This window comes from Mandrillus leucophaeus, unplaced genomic scaffold (assembly GCF_000951045.1).
Source record: "Mandrillus leucophaeus isolate KB7577 unplaced genomic scaffold, Mleu.le_1.0 Scaffold140, whole genome shotgun sequence".
Classification (NCBI taxonomy): domain Eukaryota; kingdom Metazoa; phylum Chordata; class Mammalia; order Primates; family Cercopithecidae; genus Mandrillus; species Mandrillus leucophaeus.
In genome coordinates, this window is record NW_012101366.1 from 4,585,969 (window position 1) to 4,608,891 (window position 22,923).

The window sequence follows — 22,923 nt, forward strand, 5'->3', positions numbered from 1 at the left end:
TTTTAAGTAATTCAGCATGTGGCAAATTACAGACCTCTGGCCAAATCTGGCCCAGTGTCTATTGTCTGTGGCTATTTTCACATCACGATGGCAGAGTGGAGTGGCTGTGACAGAGACTGCATGGCCTACAAATCCAAAAAGATTTACTATCTGGTCCTTTACAGAAAAGGGGCCACTCTTGGTCATGCTATTTCAGTATTATCCTCAGAACATCTGGAAGGTCTGCCCAGATGTCCTACTTTCATTTCTGGGGTTGGTAATTTTTTTCTCCTTTTTTTCTTGATTGAGTTTTCTAGGTGTTTATCAATTTTATTTCTGTTTTCAAAGAACTAACCTTTGACGTTATTGGTTTTCTCTATAATTTGTTTTATATTTCACTTATTTCTGCCCTTATTTTGATTATTTCCTTTCTTCTTCTTTGAGCTTAATTTGTTCCTTTTTTTCAAGTTTCTTAAGGTGGGTGCTTATTGACTTTATACCTTTTTCTTTTGTAATATAAGCATTTAAAGGAACTTTTAAAACTTGAAAAATATCTACCAGAAACCTGCAGAGAAAATCATACTTAATGGTGAAACATTAGAGTCATTTCCATTAGTGTCAAGAACGAGGTAATTAAGCTCACTATCTCTGATATTCATTGCTCAATTTTGCACTAGTGGTTTTAGCAGTAGTATTAAAGGAGAAGTAGCAAGTGAGCATTGGAAACGAGGACAACAAACTGAAATTCAACAATCCATGTTCTGATAGTTGTAAGAGTATGGGACTTGGTCTCTTTGTCATTTCCTTTGCTCTGGCTGGTGGAAATGAAAATTCATTGTTTCTGATATTGCTGAAGGTGAAACTGGTAGGTTTCAAGATTAGAGGTCCTTGTTGCTGTTATGAAACAAGAAGAACTTCAGTATTATGTCCTGTTAGAAAGGGATTGAGAGTTCTGGTAACTGATCCCCAAGGTGCTATACTAGTTATATTGTAATGTTCACTTTGATCTGCTAAGCTGAGGACTTCTAGCTCCAGACTACTTTACTATTTTTAAGAGACTGGGTCTCACTCTATTGTCCAGGCTACGGTGCAGTGACATGATCATAGCTCACTGCAGTCTCAAACTACTGGACTCAAACAGTCCTCCTGCCTCAGTCTCCCAAGTAGCTAGGACTACAGAGGCCTAACACCATGTCTGGCTAATTTTTAAATTTTTTGTAGAGATGGGGTCTTGCTGTGTTGCCTAGGCTGGTCTCAAACTCCTGGCCTCAAGGAATCCTTGCTCCTTGGCCTCCAGAACACAAGGGTTACAGGCATGAGCCACCAAATCTGATGTCCAGATCTCAACTTTTCTGCAGAATGGCCTCTTCCAGTTTCTTTGCTACCATGGCTTGGGTGTCCCCATATTGGGAGATATGCCATGGCTGATGCTGGCAAAACTGCAATGCTTCTGCTGCAAGGAAGATTTTTTTTTTCTTTGTTGCCTGATTTAAACCTATATTATTTAGGGATACACTCTTTAAATTCACAATATGGCCTCCTTCTACCATGATGCCATAGGAGCCAGGATGGAAAAAAATGGGGGACCAGCCACCACTATGTATCAGGAATCACTGCTTCTCTCTGACCTTGAGTCTGTTACTTTCTAGGTCTGACATTGTCCTACATGGTGAACCCACCATCATTCTACCGTGCTCGCTGGCCCTCTTTGGGAACACTGTAGTCCCTTAGATATGTGTATCCTATAAACCCCAATGGTGGTCAAGATCGTGCCTTTTCCTTTTTCTTTTTTTCATGGTATGTGACATAGAAGGTGTAAGATCTTGTCTTTTTGTTAGGAAGCATTTCTATGTTTATATAAATAAGAGAATTCATAGGTGGGGTATACTGAGTTATCTCTCGCTCCTCACCTTAATCATTGGAGGCCAGCACTTGCCTGGTCTGATGCCCTGTTATCCACATAAGAAGGTTTTGTATTTGTAAAATAAACAGTAAGATCTTAGAATTGTGTACTAGCCCCTGGCTCCACCATTTATAACTGTGTGATCTCCGGCAAATTATCTCATATTCTCACATGTAAAACTGGAATACTAATCGTGCCTACTTCATAAAGTTGTGATGATTAAATTAGAAAACACACAGTACACATGTACACATACAATGCCTGTCAGTCAGTGCTTTTATTATCTGCTGACATCATCAGAGAGGAACTAGAGCAGTGGCCATCAGGCTGATGTCCCTCCCCCAATACCATCCTCCAGGTAGGAGGCAAGGGTGACCTCCACTGTCCAGAGCATTTTTCCACCTCTGCTCTGGGTCCCTTCTGCTCTGACGTCGCTCAAGGCTGCCCTGACTTTGTTTCCTCCTGTTTCTTCAGTTTCTCCTTCTTGCTCATTCCCATCAGTAATTAACATGCCCAACTCCCTCATTACTCAAAATAACTAAAAATTATTCATTCATTCCACATCTTTTATTTCCTGCCTTATCTCTGTAACCTTTTTTATAATCAAGCTTGCTGACCTAATGTCTATACTTGCACTTTCCTTTTTCTCATCACCACAACCTATTTCTACCACTTGATTGAGACTATTTCTATTTTCTTCAACTTAGAAAATACTTCCTACTTCTTCACATTACTCTCTTCCTTTATATTCATGTTTTTTTGAATTCTAGTTTTCTAACTAGAAAACTTGGGCTGCTCTTTACTTCACCTGGCTGGTCTTCCTCCTGCTCCTTAAATATTCCTGTTCCTTATGGCTGTATTCTGTTTTGGTTTGTGTGTGTGTGTGGGGGGGGGGGGGGTGGTTTTGTTTCATTTTGTTTTTGACGGAGTTTCACTCCATCGCCCAGGCTGGAATGAGGTGGTGCAATCTCGGCTCACTGCAACCTCTGCCTCCCAGGTTCAAGCAATTCTCCTGCCTCAGCCTCCCAAGTACCTGGAATTACAGGCGTGATCATGCCTAGCTAATTTTTGTATTTTTAGTAGAGACGGGGCTTCACCATCTTGGCCAGACTGGTCTTGAACTCCTGATCTCAGGTGATCCACCCACCCTGGTCTCCCAAAGTGCTGGGATTACAGATGTGAGCCACTGTGCCTGACCTGTTTTTGTGTTTTATTTTGTTTTGTTTTGTTTTGTTTTGTTTGAGACAGGGTCTCGCTCTGTCGTCCAGGCTGGAGTGCAGTGGTGTGATCTTGGCTCACTGCAACCTCTGCCTCAAACAATTCTTGTGCCTCAGCCTCCCAAGTAACTGGAGTTACAAGTGTGCACCACCATGCCCAGCTAATGTTTTTGTATTTTTAGTAGATACAGGGTTTTGCCATGTTGACCATGCTGGCCTGATCAAGAGATGGATCACTCTAGTGATCCTGCATCTCTCTGCTGAAGCACAGCCAGAAACAGATAGGGATTTTTCACTGAAGTCTCACAGGCACACCCAACCTAAAAGATCCAGTGTACATTCGCTCTTCTCATACTTGCCTCCCAATGTGCCTGGCTGCGGGAAACACAATAACAACAACAACAAAAAACAACAAAAAAAACCCCAACATTCTTCACTAGTTACTCACACTAGAAGCCCGCTTGACTCTTCTTTTGCTCAACAGCCAATCAACCACCAAATCTCTTTAACTGTCCCGAAGATCCCTATTCTCACTGCCTTCTCCAGCTGCTTTGATAATATCCTAGACCAAGCCACTCTCTTCTCTCATCTAAATGGCTGTAGCATCCTCCTCTCAGGTCTTTTTTCTTCCAGTCTTACTTTCCTCCAATTCATTGTTTAGAGCATAGCCTGAGAGATCATTTAATAACACAAATCTCATGATCACCCTGCCTTCTAGACCTTTCAGCACCATCTCATTGTCCTAACTGAGCTGGGTAAGCCCTGCACACTTGGGCACTTGCTTTCCTCTGCAGCATCTTTAAACACCTGTCCTTCCTCTGCCTCCCACTCCTGCCATGGGTGACCTCTTTCAGTTCTTCCACAGAGCCACCTGTCCATTCAGGGCCTTTCTGCGGGCTGCTCCCGGTGGCTTAACGACTGCCTCCCTGTTGGCCAACCCCTAAATTCTTCTCAACCTAAATCCTGCTCATTCTTTAGGTCTTAGTATACATTCCTCTAAAGTGCCTTTCTAAGCCCTAGATCAGGCAAGCCCTATTTCTGTGTGCTGTCAGAGTACTTTCTACTTGCCCTAGCAAAACAATTTTAATTATTTATCTGCATTCCTTGTTGTCCTGTAAGGTCTGGAAACAAGAACCACATTTGTCATCTTGTATGAATGAGTGAATGAGAGAACAAAAAACTGTTGTTCTGGTGTGTATTGTTGCTATTGTTCATTCGTTCATTTCTTCCTTCATCAATTCATACAGCGAGTGTTGACTTGGACACATTCTTTATGCTGGCTGCTATGCTAAGCATGAGAACACAGCCCAGAATAAGATAGATATGGGCCTTGCTCCTTTAGAGCTTAGGGTGGAGGAGACAGACAAAGAAATACATGATTGGTAGGATGCTCATAAGTTCCATCAAGATAATAAAATAGAAGCATTTAGAATAAATAGGGGGTAATAGTAAATAGAATGGCCAGGGAAGGCCAATTTGAGGAGGTAAATTTGAACTACAACTTTGAATAATGAGAGGAAGCCAATCATACAAGGATTAGAGGGAAGATGACTCCAGGCACATGAAATGGTTGCTGTGGCGTTAAAGCAGCTGTGATAGGAGAACAAAGGGAAGGCCAGCATGGTTACTGAAGTGAGATAGGAAAGGAGTGGTGTGAGGTCATGGAAGACTTTGTACTCCAGGAACAAAAGTTTGGATTTTACTCTAAGTTGGGCTTATTTCTAGTTCAAGATATATGCTGTACTTGCACTCTAATGAAGCCAAGATGTACCAGGAAAACAGCCACTTGAGTTTCAAAGGGATGTAGGTAGACTTGAGCCAGACATCCTTGATCCGGTAGAAAATCACGTAACACTATTGCAATCAGTGGCAAGAATATGTACTGATTACACGATAGGGTATATTTTCTTAAAGTTGCTAAGGAATGTTTTATATGTCACATACCATAAACTTATATGCAAGTACAGTACTGACCATGATGATTGCTACCTGTTGCCACTGCCCAAATACTACAGACATTTTTTAACTACATTACATAACTATGGGTGCGGAATTTTATTACTTACTAAAGAGTATCATCAGAGAAGGTTTAATCTTGATATACAGTATAAGATCCCCAACATATGATGCTGTGCAGATTATGTTGACAAGCTGTGTTTTTAATCATCTTCCATTTGACTGCACTTCTGTGAAAAATGAATCAATAATGCAGAAATCACAGGTGGTTGGGAGGCTCAGATAAGACAATGCATGTGAATGCACTTAAAATTATAAATGTTCTTATAAGGTATACGATATTATTACTGTTGTTGCAATCACCCTTTTTTTTTTAACCAAATACTGATAGTGGCATAAGATTGGATACTACAAAGACCGGATATCTTGACCCAGGTGAGAAAATATCCAAGGACTAAATAACCCTTTTCTCACTAAAGTGTATATTAATTTTCCTTAGAAACTTGTGTAGGCATGGGTTGTTATTGTACATTAATTCATCTTTTCAGCAGATACACATTGAGCACCCACACTCTGACAGTTCTTCAGTGGCTCTGGGATAAGGCACCAAATAAGATAGATGCTGTCCTTGACTTTATGGAACATAAAATCTAGGGGATGATGAGCAGTGAACATTTTAGACATAAAACAATAATCACATCTGCTTTTTAAACATTTAACTACTTTTTAAAATGCAGTTTATGAAAATTCAGGTGTATCTCATTTTACTGTGATTTGCTTTACTGTGCTTTGCAGATACTGCTTTATTTTTGTAAGATTTGTGGCAACCCCCTCTATGCTGGGCATTGACATTATCATTCAAACAACATGAACTTGCTTTGTGTCTTTGCATCACATTTTAGTAATTCTTGGAATATTTAAATTTTTTATTATTGTATCTATCATAGTGATCTGTGATCAGTAATCTTTTTTATTTTTTGAGACAGAATCTCACTGTGTCACCCAGGCTGGAGTGCAGTAGTGTAATGTCAGCTCACTGCAGACTAGACCGCCCAGATACAAGTGATTCTCCTGCCTCAGCCTCCCGTGTAGCTGGGATTACAGGTACACATCACTATGCCTGGCTGATATTTTTGTATTTTTAGTAAAGATGGGGTTTCACCCCATTGGCCAGGCTGGTCTTGAACTCCTGACCTCAAGTGATCCACCTACCTCAGCCTCCCAAAGTGCTGGGATTACAGGCGTGAGCCATCACGGCCGGCCTGTGATCAGTGCTCTTTTATGTCACTCTCGTAGTAGGTTAAGGCACATCATTACCAAAAATATCTTTTGACTTTTTTTTATTGTAGCCACTGTAGTAGGTGTGAGGTGATAGCTCATTGTGGTTTTGATTTCTCTAATGATTAGTGATTTTGAGCATCTTTTCATATACTAGTTAGCCATTTGTATGTTTTCTTTGGGAAAATGGCTATTCTGGTCCTTTGCCCATTGCTAATCAGGCTATTTGTTGCCATTGAGTTGTATGAGTTCCTTATATATTTTAGATATTAACCCCTTATCAGATATATTGTTTGTAAATATTTTCTTCCATTCTATAGGCTACCTTTTCATTTTGTTGATTTTTTCTGTTGATGTACAGAAACTTTTTAGTTTGATATAGTTCACTTGTTTTTTATTTTTTTATTTTGTTATCTATACTTTTGGTGTCAAGTCCAAAAAACCATTGTCAAGACCAAAGTTGTGAAGCTTTTCCCACATTTTTTAATGAGTTTTACAGTTTCAGGTCTTATCTTTAAGTCTTAGATCCATTTTGAGTTGTTTTTTTTTTGTGTGTGTGTATAGTATAAGGGTCCAATTTCATTCTTTTGCATGTGATGTCCAGTTTTTTCCAACACCATTTATGTAAGAGCCTTCTTTCTTCACTGTTTTTGGTTCCTATGCTAACAATTAGTTGAAAATTTTATTTTTTAACTCTCTATTCTGTTCCATTGGTCTTTGTGCCTTTTTGTATGCCAGTACCACACTGTTTTGATTACTATAGCTTTGTAATATAATTTGAAATCAGGAGATGTGCTGCCTCCAGCTTTGTTTTTCTTGCTTAAGATTGCTTTGGCTATTCGGGGTCCTTGGTGATTCCATACAAATTTTAAGATTGTTTTTTCTAAAACTGCAAAAAAAAAAAAATGCCATTGAAATCTTGATGCAGTTGCATTAAGACTACAGAGAATTCTGGGCAGTACAGAGATTTTAACAAACATAAATTCCTCTAACCCAAGGGCATGGGATCATTCCATTTATTTTTGTTTTTAATTTTTTTCCTTTGAGTTTTGTAGTTTTCAGTGTACAAATCTTTGACCTCCTTGGTGGTCGGTAGGAAGTAGTATAGCCATTATGGAAAACATTATGAACATTCCTCAAAATATTAAAAATAGAACTACCATATGATCCAAAAATCTCACTTCTGGATATATAGGTAAAGGAAATAAAATCACTACTTTGACAAGATATGTGCACTCCCGTGTTCATTGCAGCTTTATTCACAATCACCAAGATGTGGAAAAAAACCCAAGTATTCATTGATAGATGGATAAAGAAAATGTGTAGACACTCATGCAAGCACCCATGCACACACACACTGAGGAATATGATTTAGCCTTTACAAAGAAGGAATCCCACCATTTGTGACAACCTGGATGAATCTGAAGGGCGTTATTCTATGTAAAACAAGCTAAACACAGACAGACAAATACTGCATGATCTCACTTATAAGTGGATTTTTTAAAAAAGTCTAACACATAGTAACAGTAGAATGGTGGTTATCAGAGGATGCAGGGGAGGAAAACAGAAGATATTGGTCAAAGTGTACAAACTTGCAGTTATAGCATGAATAAGTTCTAGAGACCTAATGTAGCATATGGCAACTATAGTTAATAATAATGTAGTGTACACTTGAAATTTGCTGAAACAGTAAATATCAAATATTCTCACTTAAAAGATATGTGAACTGATGGATATGTCAATTAGCTTCCTTGGGGTAATAGTTTCACAATATAAACATATATCAAAATATCACATTGTGTATCTTAAATTTATACAATTTTTATTTTTCAATCATACCTCAATAAAGCCAGAGGGTGAGGGAAATAGGACAAATGCTTATAAAGCTGTCGTGTATCCTGAGTGTCTAGGGGATATATAATAATATTTTTATTTCTTTAAGCCAGCTTTCCTTTGTGTTTGACTTTGAGTCTGTCCTGAATGCTTCTTGCACAGCTACAGTTTCTCAGACCTGAAGGGATGGGTAGGTCTTGTGGAGGCTGGAGAGGGTCTATGTGATGAATCTGAAGTCAGACTGTTGGAATTTGAATTTCCTCTCCCTGGATTGGCAAATGTGGTTAATAAGCCTTTGACTCAATTTTCTCATCTGCAAAGTTCAGATAACAGATTGTCTTAAGATTAAGTGCAATGAGATCAGCAACGTGCTTAGTCAGTGCCTGGAACACTTCTGTGTTCTCATTTCATGGAAATTGCGCATGTTACGGTTGTCTCTTCCTGCCTTTCTTCTCCCTTCTTATTCCAGCTGTATGACTTTCTCCGGCCTCCAGCTGCACAGCAATCTCAGGGAAGTGTGCAGGCTTTTGCATTTTCCGGGGCGTGATAGTAGTACAATAGCGAACCTGTATTTGACCGTAGGCTACAAAGGGTTGAGTCTCTGGTGATCTGTCATATTCACTTACCGCCAGCTTTCTCAGGTGCTAGCAGTTTGTCATTGACTGTCCTTTTGCAGAGCTGAAGAGAAAGGGGGATGGTATTGTTTCACAGTATGATGCCTGGAATAAGGCAGAAATACTGGTTTTGTAAATAAGGCTTGAGTAAGGCAGAAATCTTTTTGTGTAAATAACCATACTAACAAAATGACCACCTAAGACAGAATCTTTCAAACCTCTTTGACCACAATTCACCATAAGAAATATTTTCTATCAGATCCAAGTTCACATGTTTATGTAGGTAGTCAAAGCAGAAACAAAACAGCATGAAACAATACATTCTCTTACTACCTGTAATGCTGTATTTTCTATTCCAGTCACTTCAGTGAATTGTCATTCGTGGCATTCCATTTTATTCCTTTCCATTCTATGAAAAAAAGACCAGCAGTTTGAAAAATACTTATCTACGAGTACAACGGACCTAAACAAGAATAGGGATGTAAATACGAGTAAAGGAGGACATTCTTCAGCTCTACATTTTAAATATTTTTTCAGTAATCATCACTATCTTGTATTTTTAAAAACCAAAGCAAACACAAATTGTTAGGTGAATGCTTCTCTAAAGAAAAATAGAATTTGTCATTTAGCTCTTACTATGCTTTTTTAGTCTAATTTGGCCTTTTAAGATTTGTGGTCATTTCCGTTTCAACAATGTTATGGACCAGATTATCATTAGGGTAGAGGGTCAGTTCAGTGCAGCCAGGAAACCCTGTGTCTGCCCCGGCTTTGTCATTACTCACAGGTTCTCTTGTCCTTCATCTGTGTGAGGGGATAATAATATTGTCATTCCTATACCAAGGTTCTTTGAGGACCAGGTGGGATAACACATTTGAAATTGTTTTGTGGCCAGGCGTGGTGGCTCATGCCTGTAATCCCAGCATTATGGGAGGCCGAGGTAGGCAGATCACTTGAGATCAAGAGTTTTGAGACGAGCCTGGCCAAAATGGTGAAATCCTGTCCCTACCAAAAATATAAAAATTGGCTGGGTGTGGTGGCGGGCACCTGCAATCCCAACTACTAGGGAAGCTGAGGCAGGAGAATTGCTTGAACCCAGGATGCAGAAGTTGCAGTGAGCTGAGATCGCGCCACTGCACTCCAGCCTGGGTGACAGAGTGAGACTCCATCTCAAAAAAGAAAAAAAGAAAGGAAGAAATTGTTTTGCAAACTAAATCAGTCTTTACAAATATGAAGAATTTGGGGCTCTTAAATTTTATATTTGTAACCCTTCCCTCCTTTTTAAAAAATGATTCCTTCTAGATTTCTCAGCTGAATACACTGATTACACTTTTGCTGGGAGAACTTCTACCTGGAGACAGACAGAAGATCATGACAATTTGTACCATAGATGTCCATGCCAGAGACGTGGTGGCAAAACTTATTTCTCAGAAGGCAAGTTGTTTGTAGAAATTTTATGTATTCATTATTGTTTCCTGAAAGTGATGTTTATTGCCAGAGTAGTTCCAAGAAAGTCATTGTTTTTTGAAAGTTTGTATGTTTTAATTAGTCCTGAAAGGTTGTGGTTAACTTGGGTGCATTTGATTTTGGTTAGCCAATATATTATCCTGATGAGACTTATTCCAAGTGATATCCCAAAAGGTTTTGCCAAGTTAGGAACATCAGATCATCAAAAAAATTTTATCACAACGGAAGAACCATGGGAAATCACTGTGTTCATCTCTCTGTGTGTGACCATCTTGGTCATTGGCCTATGAGCCTCACCTCTGTGATTTACACAGCCAATAGCAGTAAGATTATGTGTATGTAATTTAAACTATGTCTGTGTGCCTTTGATACATTTCCCCTTGAAGAAAGAGGTGTTGGTCATAATTCTAGGTTGTCACTTGGGTAATCCTTTGTCTCTTCCTTGAACAACTAGATTATTGTCTTGTAAGAAGTTATTTTCTAATTCTTTTAGTATACTAATAACCTTTCTTTTACATATCTTTAAAATGTCTGTGTGTCTTTAAGTGTTGGCAGTGTTTAACGTGAAAGGAGAATTTTGTCATCCTTCTTTCCAAAATGTATTCCTATTTACAAAAGTCAGGAATATGCTTGTCTACTGGGTTACACTTGTTTGGTAGTACTAAAACAAGGCAATTCCTTTCACAATTCGAATGCCTGTATGTATTGTGAAATGTTTGTATGGTTTTTCTGTTTCTTTTTCTCAATTTATTAAAAGCAAAGTGAATTTAAATTATTTGTATAAAGTGCAAGAAAATGCTTCTTCATGTAAACCATAAACATACATTAATATTCCTTGATCCAGCTTCAGGACCACTAGTGAATGATATTCTTTAATTGCTAGTCCAAAACTTTTCCTTGCAAAACATCACTTACCATGTGTTCTCATTTTAATAATGAACTGTTGATAACTACTCTTTTAATATGGTCTTGTATCTTCTTATATATTTTATTCTGTTTTATAAGTCTGATGATTTGCAGTAGGATAAATTCTGATTTAAAATATGTCCTTTATTTTGTACTAAAAATACTTTTGTCTAATTCCCAACCATCTTATATACATGAATATGCAATGCTGAAACCTATGTAGTCATCAGACAAATTAGTATACAGTAATTTTGGTAAGTTCAACGGATTCTCAAGAAATCCAAGGGTCACATTTATCTTGAAAGAGACAGGGATTTTTAACTGGAAGATGAATAGTTAGGATTGAGTAGATGGGAAAGAATAGCACTGAAAAATACTGTTATTTGATGTGATTAAAAATGAAGCAGAAAATCTCTGTACTAAAAGCAGATTGGTTTTAGACTGAACTTGGTTGAAAGTGTAGTTTATTTATGCCTCTGCAATGCAGAAATTATGGATTATGTATCATTTAAATATGGATAGTGTATTTTTCCATCTGACTTCAGTGATATGAGTATAAAGTTACAAAATTTATCTAATCCCCTGGGGTGATTCATAAAAGGGGGAAAAAGCATTGCTTGAAGAAATTCATATTGTTTTATATAAAAGTTTAAAATGAAGATTTATTACATGCATATTTCTTATTAAGTATTTAACCATGTATGTGCCATTATAATTTGCAATAACATGCAAGAGATTTCCTGTCTGTGATAATTTTAGAAATAAAGTGTGAAGCAGTAGAGTTGATTAGATTAATAATTTGTTGCCCCCAAACTACCAGTGTCCTGCGTGTGATGATTATGCAATGCCTTTAGGTTGTCAGTCCCCAGACTTTTACATGGCTGTCTCAACTTCGTCACCGATGGGAGGATACCCAGAAACACTGCTTTGTTAATATTTGTGATGCCCAATTCCAGTACTTCTATGAATACTTAGGCAACAGTCCTCGACTGGTGATCACTCCTCTGACTGACAGGTAACAATTCTAAGTTTCCATCCAGATGGGAAAAACCAACCCAAAAAAGTCCCCTAGCTTGAGCAGAGATGTGTGAGAATAAAAAGGAAGGAATGAGAGGAAACCATGAACAAACAATGAACTATGCAAAAGTGGTATGTAAAGTAATAAATAATGTAAGGTAGTGAATGTTGACTTTAGGAAAAGGTGAAGAGAACTGAATTAGAGAAACAGAATTACAGAAGCTGCACAATGCACAAATGATGAAATCATGAGTGGATTAATATGACTCAAGGAAACATTTTTGATTCTGCCCAGTTATCTACAACTAACATTCTGTATCAGGATCTATCACCACCTCCCTCCATCCCCACAGGATTCCTTTATTGAAAACGTAAAAATAACTAGGAATTGCCTGTGTTCAAATTCGTATTTGAGGAATTGCATACAGTGAAAGGAAGGGAAGGGGAAGAACAAAGCATTCATTAAATGATTCAACAAGTACTTCCGAAGTACTCTGCTAAGTACTATTCCAGTGTTGAACAGAGTTCTTGCTGTCACAGAGATTACTTTCTAGTAAGTGGGGATAAAGAGAAACAATGAACAAATAAATTAACTAATATAATTATTTTAGGCTGTAATATATGCTATGACAAAAAAATTTTAAAAAGGTCAATGTGTTTAAAATTATCTTGAAGGGAGAGCCTACTATTGTGGAGAGCTTGAGCTGGAACCTAAAAAATGAGGAACCAGTTAGGCAGGGATCCTGGGTCAGAAAGTTACAGGCAACAGCAAGGACAAAGTTTCCAAGGTGGGGAGACACGTGGCCAGTTCCAGGGATAGAAAGCAAGCCAGTGTGGCTCAAGTACTTCAAGGGGGCAAGAGGTTACTATTATTAATAGTTCATTTCCACTTGACTCCAAGTAAATACATACTTAGTCAGAATATTGCAGAGATAAGAATATGTCACATCGAGAGGAATTTCTTTGTTAGTATTCCAATCTCTGCTGACCTGTTTGATGGGAGACAGCACATTTAATCTTTGGCATTCATGAAGCAGAAATCACACCTCAAGGTCATAGCAGCAGGCCCAATTATCCACTATCACCGAAGTGTAGACAGTTTCAAATATAAGTCTATAAAGCTGGTTTGCTATGGTAGTCCTGAGAGGCTGGTAGGATCCTCACACTACATTTGTGATTGTTCTTGCACATATTAATCTCATAATTGCAACATTTGTGTATTGTATAGTTTCTATAATTATATCTAATTCAGTTCTAACTTGTCTCTGATTAAAAGTCAGCATTCACTGTCCTCATTAGTTAATTTATGCACTGCTTTCAGTGAGAGGGATTAAAATTGGAGCTTGACAGTGTCACTTGAGAATAGTCAAAACTGCAAATGTGAAGAGTCTACTGTATGCATCCCATTGTCAATAGAGAAGGAGGAAAGGGAGGCCCAGGGTACGGGAGAAAAAGGGAAGAGGCATTTTAAAGTTTATCGTTATGTAAGGCCTGATAGTTTATTAACTTCAAAATTAGAAGAATCACTATGTGGGTTTTTTGGGAGCTAAAAGGAAGATGAATGTTCCTTTTAATAGTGTGAATTGCATTGGATAAAATGATTCCATTTCCATTTCATTCTTTGAATTATTTACTAATTGTTTACATTGGCAAAATGATGCCCTTCAAATTCTTCCATTATATTTCATTTGATGCTGACCATCCCTTTGTGAGGTAGGCAGGGGAGACAGTGTCTCCTTCTTCCATATGTGGGCAGGTTCAGAGACTTCAGTCTATGTATTGGCTAGGAGGATGCCAGTTAAGCTGCTGTTAGATATTCCAAACAAAACACAATGGCTGAAATAACACAGAAGCAGGTGTCTCACAATCCAGAGGTGAGTGGGGCAGCAGTACAGACTGGCAGGTGGTTGACATGCTAAACATGGTTTCCACATGTGTTTTAGCCAGTGAAAAGGGAAAAAAGAGAGTCCAGGTCAAATATCTCCAAGGACGTGTTCTAGGAATGGCACTAATCATTTCTGCACATATACCATTGGTTGGAGTTTGGTCACTTGGCAACTCCTGACTGGAAGGAAGGCAGGAAACGTAGCCTCTCAGCACTGGCTGCCATGTGCCTACCCAAAACTTGGAACCACTGGAGAAAATTACAAGGCGAAAATCTCTACTACAAAAAGTACCCTGATTCCTAGTCTGGGAGCCTTTTCACTCATTCATTGTAAGATACACTGAAACATGCAATGGATATCAAATGCAGAAACACTTTCTGTTTTCATAATTAATTGCTTCTATTTGCATAGTACTTTCAATTTTTTAAGGCATTTACCTTTGGCCTTCTGAATATTTTCCTACAATTAACCTCATTTAATGGAGGAGAAAACTGAGGTGTGTTGATGTCAAAAGACTTATTTAATATTAGCATCTGATGATTGGCAAAGGAGACATTAGTCTCTCGTCTCCTGACCTCTGTGTGTGTATCATTTCACTAGACCTGCTGTCTGTACTAAGAGAAAAACGATTTTATGCATCGGAGGAAACCCCAGATAAAGAATACAGCCATTTGATGTCCTTGCTATGTGTTTTGTCTTCTTTTATTAAATATTCTTGTTTCATGATTTTCTAAGAACCTCTGAGTCTTTGCTGCAAAAATAAGTATTATGGTAATCTAAGTGCATGTAGCAACACATTCCAAAGGAATTTCTAAAATATATTTAAATACAATAAATTGCCCTTTTATATTTGCTTTATATATTGAAATAGGGATATATTATTTGTATGCTATGTATTTATAGACATTACATATTTCTTAATGTATTAAGTAGCAGTTTAATTCAGCCAATGTTTAATTCATTCATCATCTAAGACTTCTCTTCTACTTTTCCTTTATAAACAATAGTTTGAGATGTTGTCTGCCGTATTAATAGTACCTTTACCTAGAAATATCAGAAATTTAACAGCGGTACAAATCCAGTGTTATTGGTATTCAAATACACAGCTCTTAGGAAATGAGATCAATAAACAAAGAAATACATTCTTTTCTAGTATTTTTAGACAGCTAGCCCAAAAATAAATGTGATAGAAAATATTCTGATTCGTTATTGCCGTGAACAAATGAGAAGTAAATCAGTATTTGATGCTACTGTCACATTCTAGAGCTTCGTAAACTTTTTTCCTAATGTTTTGCCTCTGATGTTTTACAAAAATCTCATATTAGACTCTGATGTTTGTGTTTTCTGTTGCTTAAAGGTGTTATATTACTTTAACTCAATCACTTCATCTAACCATGAGTGGGGCTCCTGCTGGCCCCGCGGGTACCGGGAAAACAGAGACCACCAAAGACCTAGGACGTGCCCTTGGCATGATGGTTTATGTATTCAACTGTTCAGAGCAAATGGACTACAAAGTAAGTTAGTAATAATGTGTAAAACTGTATTCTATAACGTTATTCCTGATGGGGAATTATTCAGTATAACAGCGTAAAAACCCCTTCTGTTAAATTCTGAGTGCCTCACGTTATCATTTAGTCCATAGGAAATATCTATAAGGGATTGGTGCAGACAGGAGCTTGGGGCTGCTTTGATGAGTTCAACCGAATCTCTGTGGAAGTTCTGTCAGTGGTGGCAGTGCAGGTGAAAATGATTCATGATGCCATCAGAAACAGGAAAAAGAGGTGAGTGCCGTGTGGATTGTCTCTTGTTACAAATAGAAAAGCATGGAGTCATGAAGGTAACCTCCCCTTCACTGTCTATTGCTACCTCTCCCTGTCTCATGAAATAGATAAAGGAAGAGTCTGGTCGATTTGGGGGAATTATTTTGAATGGTCTCCCATTTTTATTAGTGGTTTCTAAGTGTTGAGTACAACCCATGTGTATTACATTACTTTAATCACTGAAAAAACAACTTCTAGGATTGCCCAGACACAGTGACTCACGCTTGTAATCCCAGCACTTTGGGAGTTTGAGGCGAGAGGATTGTTTGAGCCCAGAAGTTCAACACCAGTCTAGGCAATATAGTGAGACCTGGTGTCTACAAAATAAATAAATTTTAAAAATTAGCCAGGCATGGTAGCATGTGCCTGTAGTCCCAGTTATTTTTGAGGCTGAGGCAAGAGGACTGCTTGAGCCCAGGAGGTCAAGGCTGCAGTGAGCTATGTTTGTGCCACTGAGCTCCAGCCTGGGAGACAGAGCAAGACCCTTTCTCCAAAATTCCAAAAGACTTCTAAGATGCTCATTCCATGGATCAGTTCTCAGTCCTCATCTTTCTTGACCTCTGGCAGCATCTGATGCAGTTGGTCATTCTCCACTGCGTGATACACTTTCTTCACGTGGGTTGAGGACAACACCTCTCCTACGTCTCTCTCCCCTCACAGCTGCTTCATTGCTGGTTTCTTCTCATCTATAAAATGGGGGAAAGAAGAGTACCTGCCTTATAGACTACTGTGATGATTAAATGCAAAGTACCTGGACAAATGCCTACCACATAGTAAGCACCATATCTATGTTTGCTATTATGTTTTATTGTTATTTCCTGGCCAATTCATGTCAGACATCACAGGCCCTTCTTTGGATTTATTTTCTTTATATTTTCTCCCCTTGTTGATTTCAACTAGTCCCAGGGCTTTAAAAAACTCTGTCAATGCTGCTGAGTACCAGATGCCCAGGCCTCCTTTCTCCTCATCTCTGGACTGACCTAAACAACTGCCTGGAGCATCACAAGACTCTACTGGAGGTCTCCCAGGCTTCTCATATTTAATATATCCAAAATCAAAATCTTAGTCCTTCCACCAACTCCTTCGTTGCTATTTGTCTCATCCCAATAGGTTACACCTTCATGTTCTTCCAGTAACTTGGGCCAAGACCTTTCAAATTATATTTGAACTCTAAATGCTTCTCAACACGATGCCACACTCCAAAAAGCAAAACACAACTGGCACTTACCTTTGATGGCTTAATTTGAGAAATAAATTAATATAGTACGCAGCACAAATCTGGTTCTCTTTTTAACATTTTTATCAACAGGGCAATCTTATTTATCTGGCCTACCTGTGCCCCCTTAGTTTTTAGAATATTTTTCTCAGCTAGCTATCTTGTCCATAGGAACATTTTCAGTCTCCCAAGGATTATCTAGCTTCTTGGACTGTGTACCTGTTGTAGAAGTTTCCAGGTTATCAGTAGATATATTTGGATATTTCTGCCTTCTAGAAAATATCTCACTCAGCCCTTCTGCCACGTGGACCTTGGGCCCCAGTTTTACGTGTTCAGGTGTCTGTTTCCTGACCTGCCCCATCTCTAAGGCCGTGATAGAGAAGCTCAGTTCTTTCTTCTTAGATCTCCAGCTATATTTTATCTAGCTTTTAGTCAAAATCTTTTTATTTGCTGTAACCCAGATGTCATTTGAGGCCATCCTTTCTTATGGAGATTTATGTAACTGATCCATGTACTGATTTCTGAACATTGCCAAGAATACTGCTTGGTAGTCTCCTCTTGTCTGAATGTCTGTGGGTCTTCTCTCTTCATCTTATTTTAGCCCATATGCAGACAGCTCTGCTCCTTCTTATTTCATGAGCTTATTAAATTCTCTTTACACATGAAGATTTAAGAGATGGGACCATGCCTCGGTTACAAAGCCTTCTAGTGCCTTGCCAGCTCTACCCTCTGGAGGTCCACACCTTTGACTGGGGCTGTCTCTCCTGTGTACAGTGGGAGAGGAGGCAGTTATCCTGTGGCAAGAGCCACCTCTCTGTGTGTGAGCAGCCCTGTCAGCCTGTCTACCTTCCCTAGCCTGACATTCTGGGAAATGAAGTTTTCCCCATTTTTATCTTGACTATACAAAATCCACCTGCTCCTAATTACCTAGTATCTAAGACACTCTTAGTCCTAAAAACTGTGGTTTCTGTCTTCTCTCTTTCATGATGCAGACCGAGCTCCTTAACTGTTTCAGCCCTTCCCTCTCAGCAATGCAAGAGATCAGCCTTATATTTTGTCTCATTTACTCTCATTGGAAAGTTTCCTTCTACCTATCTCTCAATATGGCTCCCATAGCACATTACCATTCATTGCCCTGGCCAGCAACAACCCACTTGGGTCCTCGCAAATCTTTGTGAAAACCTTTCACTATTTCTCCAATGCAAATCTTTCACTGTTTCTCCAATGCCTTTAAGTGACAGTAATAGCATTAGTCATAGCTAACATCTCTTGAGTATTTTCCATGTTCTAGGCATTGTACTTTTACCCATTTATATTTATAATCCCTTTAAATCCTTGCATAATCCAATAAGGTGGGTAATATGATTATTATTTTTAGTAGATGAGGGAATTGGAACATAGGATAATCAACTTGCCTAAAGTGATATGGCTGGTATCTGAATACTCACAGTCTGGCTCCAGAGCTATTGTACCTCTTAGTGATATTTAATGGATTTTTCTTGAGTCAGTGGCAGGTATGGAGGGAAAGAGGAAGAGAGAGAAGTTGAAGAAATAGACAAAATTTAAGACTGAATAGGACGTCCCTTTCTCCTCTTAGTTTGGGCATTCTCTCTCTATGCAGCATCCCATTCAAGGAATTGCAGCCCATGTTGAAGGTAAAAATGACATCACCTTCCATTAAATGTTAAAATAATCAAGTCTTCATTTTTATATTCTAGGATTCTAAGGCTATGCGAAAATAAAAAAAGAATACTTCCCATTTTTATAATTCCTCTGGGAAAAGGGAGGGTATTTTTAATAAATATGCTTCAAAACATATTCAAAATATGTATGCTTATGAATTTTAAAGAAAATTACACAGAATAAACAGCTTCCTAATAATTTGCATTTTGCAGTGGTTTGCATTTGTCAATGTGCATTCATATTCAATGAACACATTTAATTTCATCAACATTCTTTTTATGGTAGATTTGTATTTCTTGGGGAAACTATCGCACTGAAGCCATCAGTTGGAATATTTATTACTATGAACCCGGGTTATGCTGGTCGAACCGAATTACCGGAAAATCTCAAAGCTCTTTTCAGGCAAGTGTTATGCTTTGTGGCTTAGCATCTGGTGCACTCATGCCACCTAATGTTGTTGGTCTGCACTGTTAAGTGATTTGCTTTCGCTTGAAAATTCCTAAGGAAAACCCTGTATTATTTCTTTGGGCTCCTTTTACAGATAGAACTTTCACCACGATAAATTAACCCTTTTGAATTATAAAACCAGGACTCAAAATCAGTATTTAAAAGTTACGTGGTATATTTGCATATTTACTGTTAGCTATTTTGTAATGTATATTTTTATTATAAACATAATTTTCATAAATTATGAACTATTTGGAAAATATAGAAAAGAATAAAGAAAAAATTACATCACCATCCAGAAATAACGATTGTTATGTTTTCTAGCCTCTTTTATAATTTATATTTTGTGGGATTAAGATATTACAGTAGGCACGATTTTTCCTTAGTTCTCTTCATTTAATATTTTGGCATACATATTTTAGCGTATTATTAAAAAACCTTTAGAAATGCCTCGTTCATAAATGTCTTAACCATTCACTGTTGTCTGTCACGTAGGGTTTCTCGTTTCCTTTTTCTTATTTTAATGAAGTAGCAGACTGTAAACTTCTATTCACATGAAAAATTACTCTTATTTCAGAATAGATTTCTAAATGTAGAATTACTTAAGTGAATGATTAAAATCTCTATTGATGACCTGCTTTTCAAAAGTACTCTGCCAATGCGCTTAGCAGGAGTCTATAAGAGAACACGTATTACTACATCTAGTATCAGTTATGATTCATTTATAATTTAAGTCAACTTCATTCAGGTATCATTTTTTTTGGTTCAGTTTTCCAGAAAACTCTGTATTACAATTTTACAGAATTGAAATATGGTTTATGTTTTATTAGAGAATGAGAGATCAGGTTTAGAGATAAAATTATAAAGTTTATCACCATACCAGGTGATAGTAAAAACATTCAGGTATAATTTAATACAATCAAGTGTACAGTTGGTGAAAGCATAACCACAATCAAAGTACAGAATATTTTCACACCCCCAGAAATTCTCTTCTGCCTCTTTGAAGTGAGCCTGCCATACCAATGATGTACTTTCTGTGATTATAGATTAAATTTGTCATTCCTAGAGTTCATGTAAATGAAAGCAGACAATATGTACTTATTTGCATCTGGCTTCTTTGAGCATTGTGATTTTGAGATTTATCCAAGTTGTTGAGCGTATCAGTAGTTTGCCCCTCTTTCTCACTGATTAGTATTCTATTATATAGACCTACTGCAATTTGTTGATCCATTCACTAGTTGATGGACACTTGGGCTGTTTCCAGTTTGGGGCTATTATGAATAAAGCGGCTATGAACATTCATGTGCAATCTTTATATGAACATGTATTTTTATTTATTTGGGACAGATATCTATGGCTGGAATTGCTAGTCCACATGGCAAATGTATGTTTTACTTATAAGAATCTGCCAGTCTGGTTTCCAAAGCGATTTTACAAGTTTACATCCTCACCATCAATGTATGAGAATTTCTTGTCAAAAATTGATATTGTCAGCCTTTTTTATTTTTAGCCAATCTAATAGATAGGTAGTAGTGTGTCATCATAGGTTTAGTTTGCATTTCCATGATGGCTAATGATGTTGAGCCTCTTTTGCATACTTGTTGTCGATTGCTATACCATCTTTTGTGAAATGCTGTATTCTGCATACAGTTCCTTTGTTAGATACATACATTGCAAATATTTTTTCTCTCAGTTTGTGGCTTGCCTTTTCATTTTCTTGTGTCTAGCAAAGATAGAAGTTTTAAATGTGATGAAATACAATTTATCAATTTGTTTTCGTTTTTAATATCATATTCGAGAAAATGTGCTTAGCCCAAGCTTGCAAAATTTTTTAACTATGTTTTATTTTATAAGCTTTGTTGTTTTATAGTTTTCATATGGGTTTTCTCCTTTATTCAATGTGCTGAACTATATTGATTGATTTTCAAAGGCTAAACAGTCCTTCAGTGTTGCATTCCAGAGATAAGCTCCATTTGGTCAGGAAGTATTTTATTAATAGGTACTGCTAGATTCAATATGACACTCTTTTGTTAAGAAACTTTTAAAAATCTATGCCATGAGGGATATTGTTCTACAGTGTACTTGTAAAATGTTTTTCTGGCTTTGGCATCAGAGTAGTGCTGACATCATGAAATAAGTTGGCAAGTGTTTTCTTCTCCATCTTCTTAAGAGTTTGTGTAGAATTGCTATTATTTAATCCTGAAGTATTTGATTGAATTAATCAGTTAGGCCATTTGGACCTAGAGATTTTTATTGGAATCTTTTTAATAATGAATTTAGTTTCTTTAATAGACATAGGGTTTTTCTGATTTTTAATTTTTTCTTGATTTGATTTTGATAATTTAAATCTTTTAAGGAACTTATTGGTGTTATCTAGTTGAATCTATTGGCACACATTCGTTCATTGTATTAGTCCATTCTCACATTGCTATAAGTAACTACCTGCGAATGGGTAATTTATGAAGAAAAGACGTTTAATTGACTCAAAGTTCCAGAGGCTGTACAGAAAGCATGGCTAGGAGGCCTCAAGAAACTTACACTGATGGCAGAAGGCTAAGGGGAAGCAAGCATGTCTTACAAGGTGGAGCAGGAGAGAAAGAGAACATGCGTGAGGTGGGGAAGTGCCATGCACTTTCAGCCCACATATCTCATGAGAACTTACCATCATGAAAACCACCATTCATGAAGCATGGGGAAAATCTGCTCCCATGATCCAATCACCTTCCACCCTCCCCCAACATTGAACTGCAATTCAACATGAGATTTGGGTGGGGACACACGACCAAAGCATATCATTTTAATATTCCCTTATTATTATTTTTTAATTTTTACTTTTATTATACTTTAAGTTCTGGGACACATGTGCAGAATGTGCAGGTTTGTTACATAGGTGTACATGTGCAATGGTGGTTTGCTGCACCCCTCAACCCATCATCTAGGTTTTAAGCCACCCACGCATTAGGTATTTGTCCTAATGATCTCCCTTCTCTTGCCCCCCACCCCCTGACAGGCCCTGGTGTGTGATGTTCCCCTCCCTGTGTCCATGTGTTCTCAGTGTTCAACTCCCACTTATGAGTGAGAACATGTGGTGTTTGGTTTTCTGTTCTTGTGTTAGTTTGCTGAGAATGATGGTTTCCAGCTTCATCCATGTCCCTGTAAAAGACATGAACTCATTCCTTTTTATGGCTTCTTAGTATTCCATGGTGTGTATGTGCCACGTTTTCTTTATCCAGTTTATCACTGATGAACATTTGGGTTGGTTCCAAGTCTTTGCTATTGTAAATAGTACTACAGGAAACATACACATGCATGTGTCTTTATAGTAGAATGATTTATAATCCCTTGGGTATATGCCCAGTAATGGGATTGCTGGGTCAAATGGTATTTCTGGTTGTAGATCCTTGAGGAATTGCCACACTGTCTTCCACAATGGTTGAACTAATTTACACTCCCACCAACAGTTTAAAAGCATTCCTATTTCTCCACATTCTCGCCAGCATCTGTTGTTTCCCGACTTTTTAATGATTGTCATTTTAACTGGCGTGAGATGGTATCTCATTGTGATTTTGATTTCCATTTGATGACCAGTGAAGATGAACTTTTTTCCATAAGTTTGAACTCCCATTCACAATTGCTACAAAGAGAATAAAATACCTAGGAATACAACTTACAAGGGATGTGAAGGACCTCTTCAAGGAGAACTA

The 22,923-nt window shown here is 37.8% G+C and overlaps 1 protein-coding gene across 1 annotated transcript in view; it reads left to right on the forward strand.

Annotated features, from left to right (window-relative positions):
• Positions 1-22,923, forward strand: part of DNAH11 (dynein, axonemal, heavy chain 11) — a 387,500-nt gene that overhangs the window by 130,282 nt on the left and 234,295 nt on the right. The window contains exons 31-35 of the mRNA XM_011973963.1: positions 10,080-10,211; positions 12,005-12,165; positions 15,411-15,567; positions 15,689-15,834; positions 19,058-19,174. Of these exons, the coding sequence (XP_011829353.1) occupies positions 10,080-10,211; positions 12,005-12,165; positions 15,411-15,567; positions 15,689-15,834; positions 19,058-19,174 (713 nt within the window). The remainder of the gene's footprint in view (positions 1-10,079; positions 10,212-12,004; positions 12,166-15,410; positions 15,568-15,688; positions 15,835-19,057; positions 19,175-22,923) is intronic.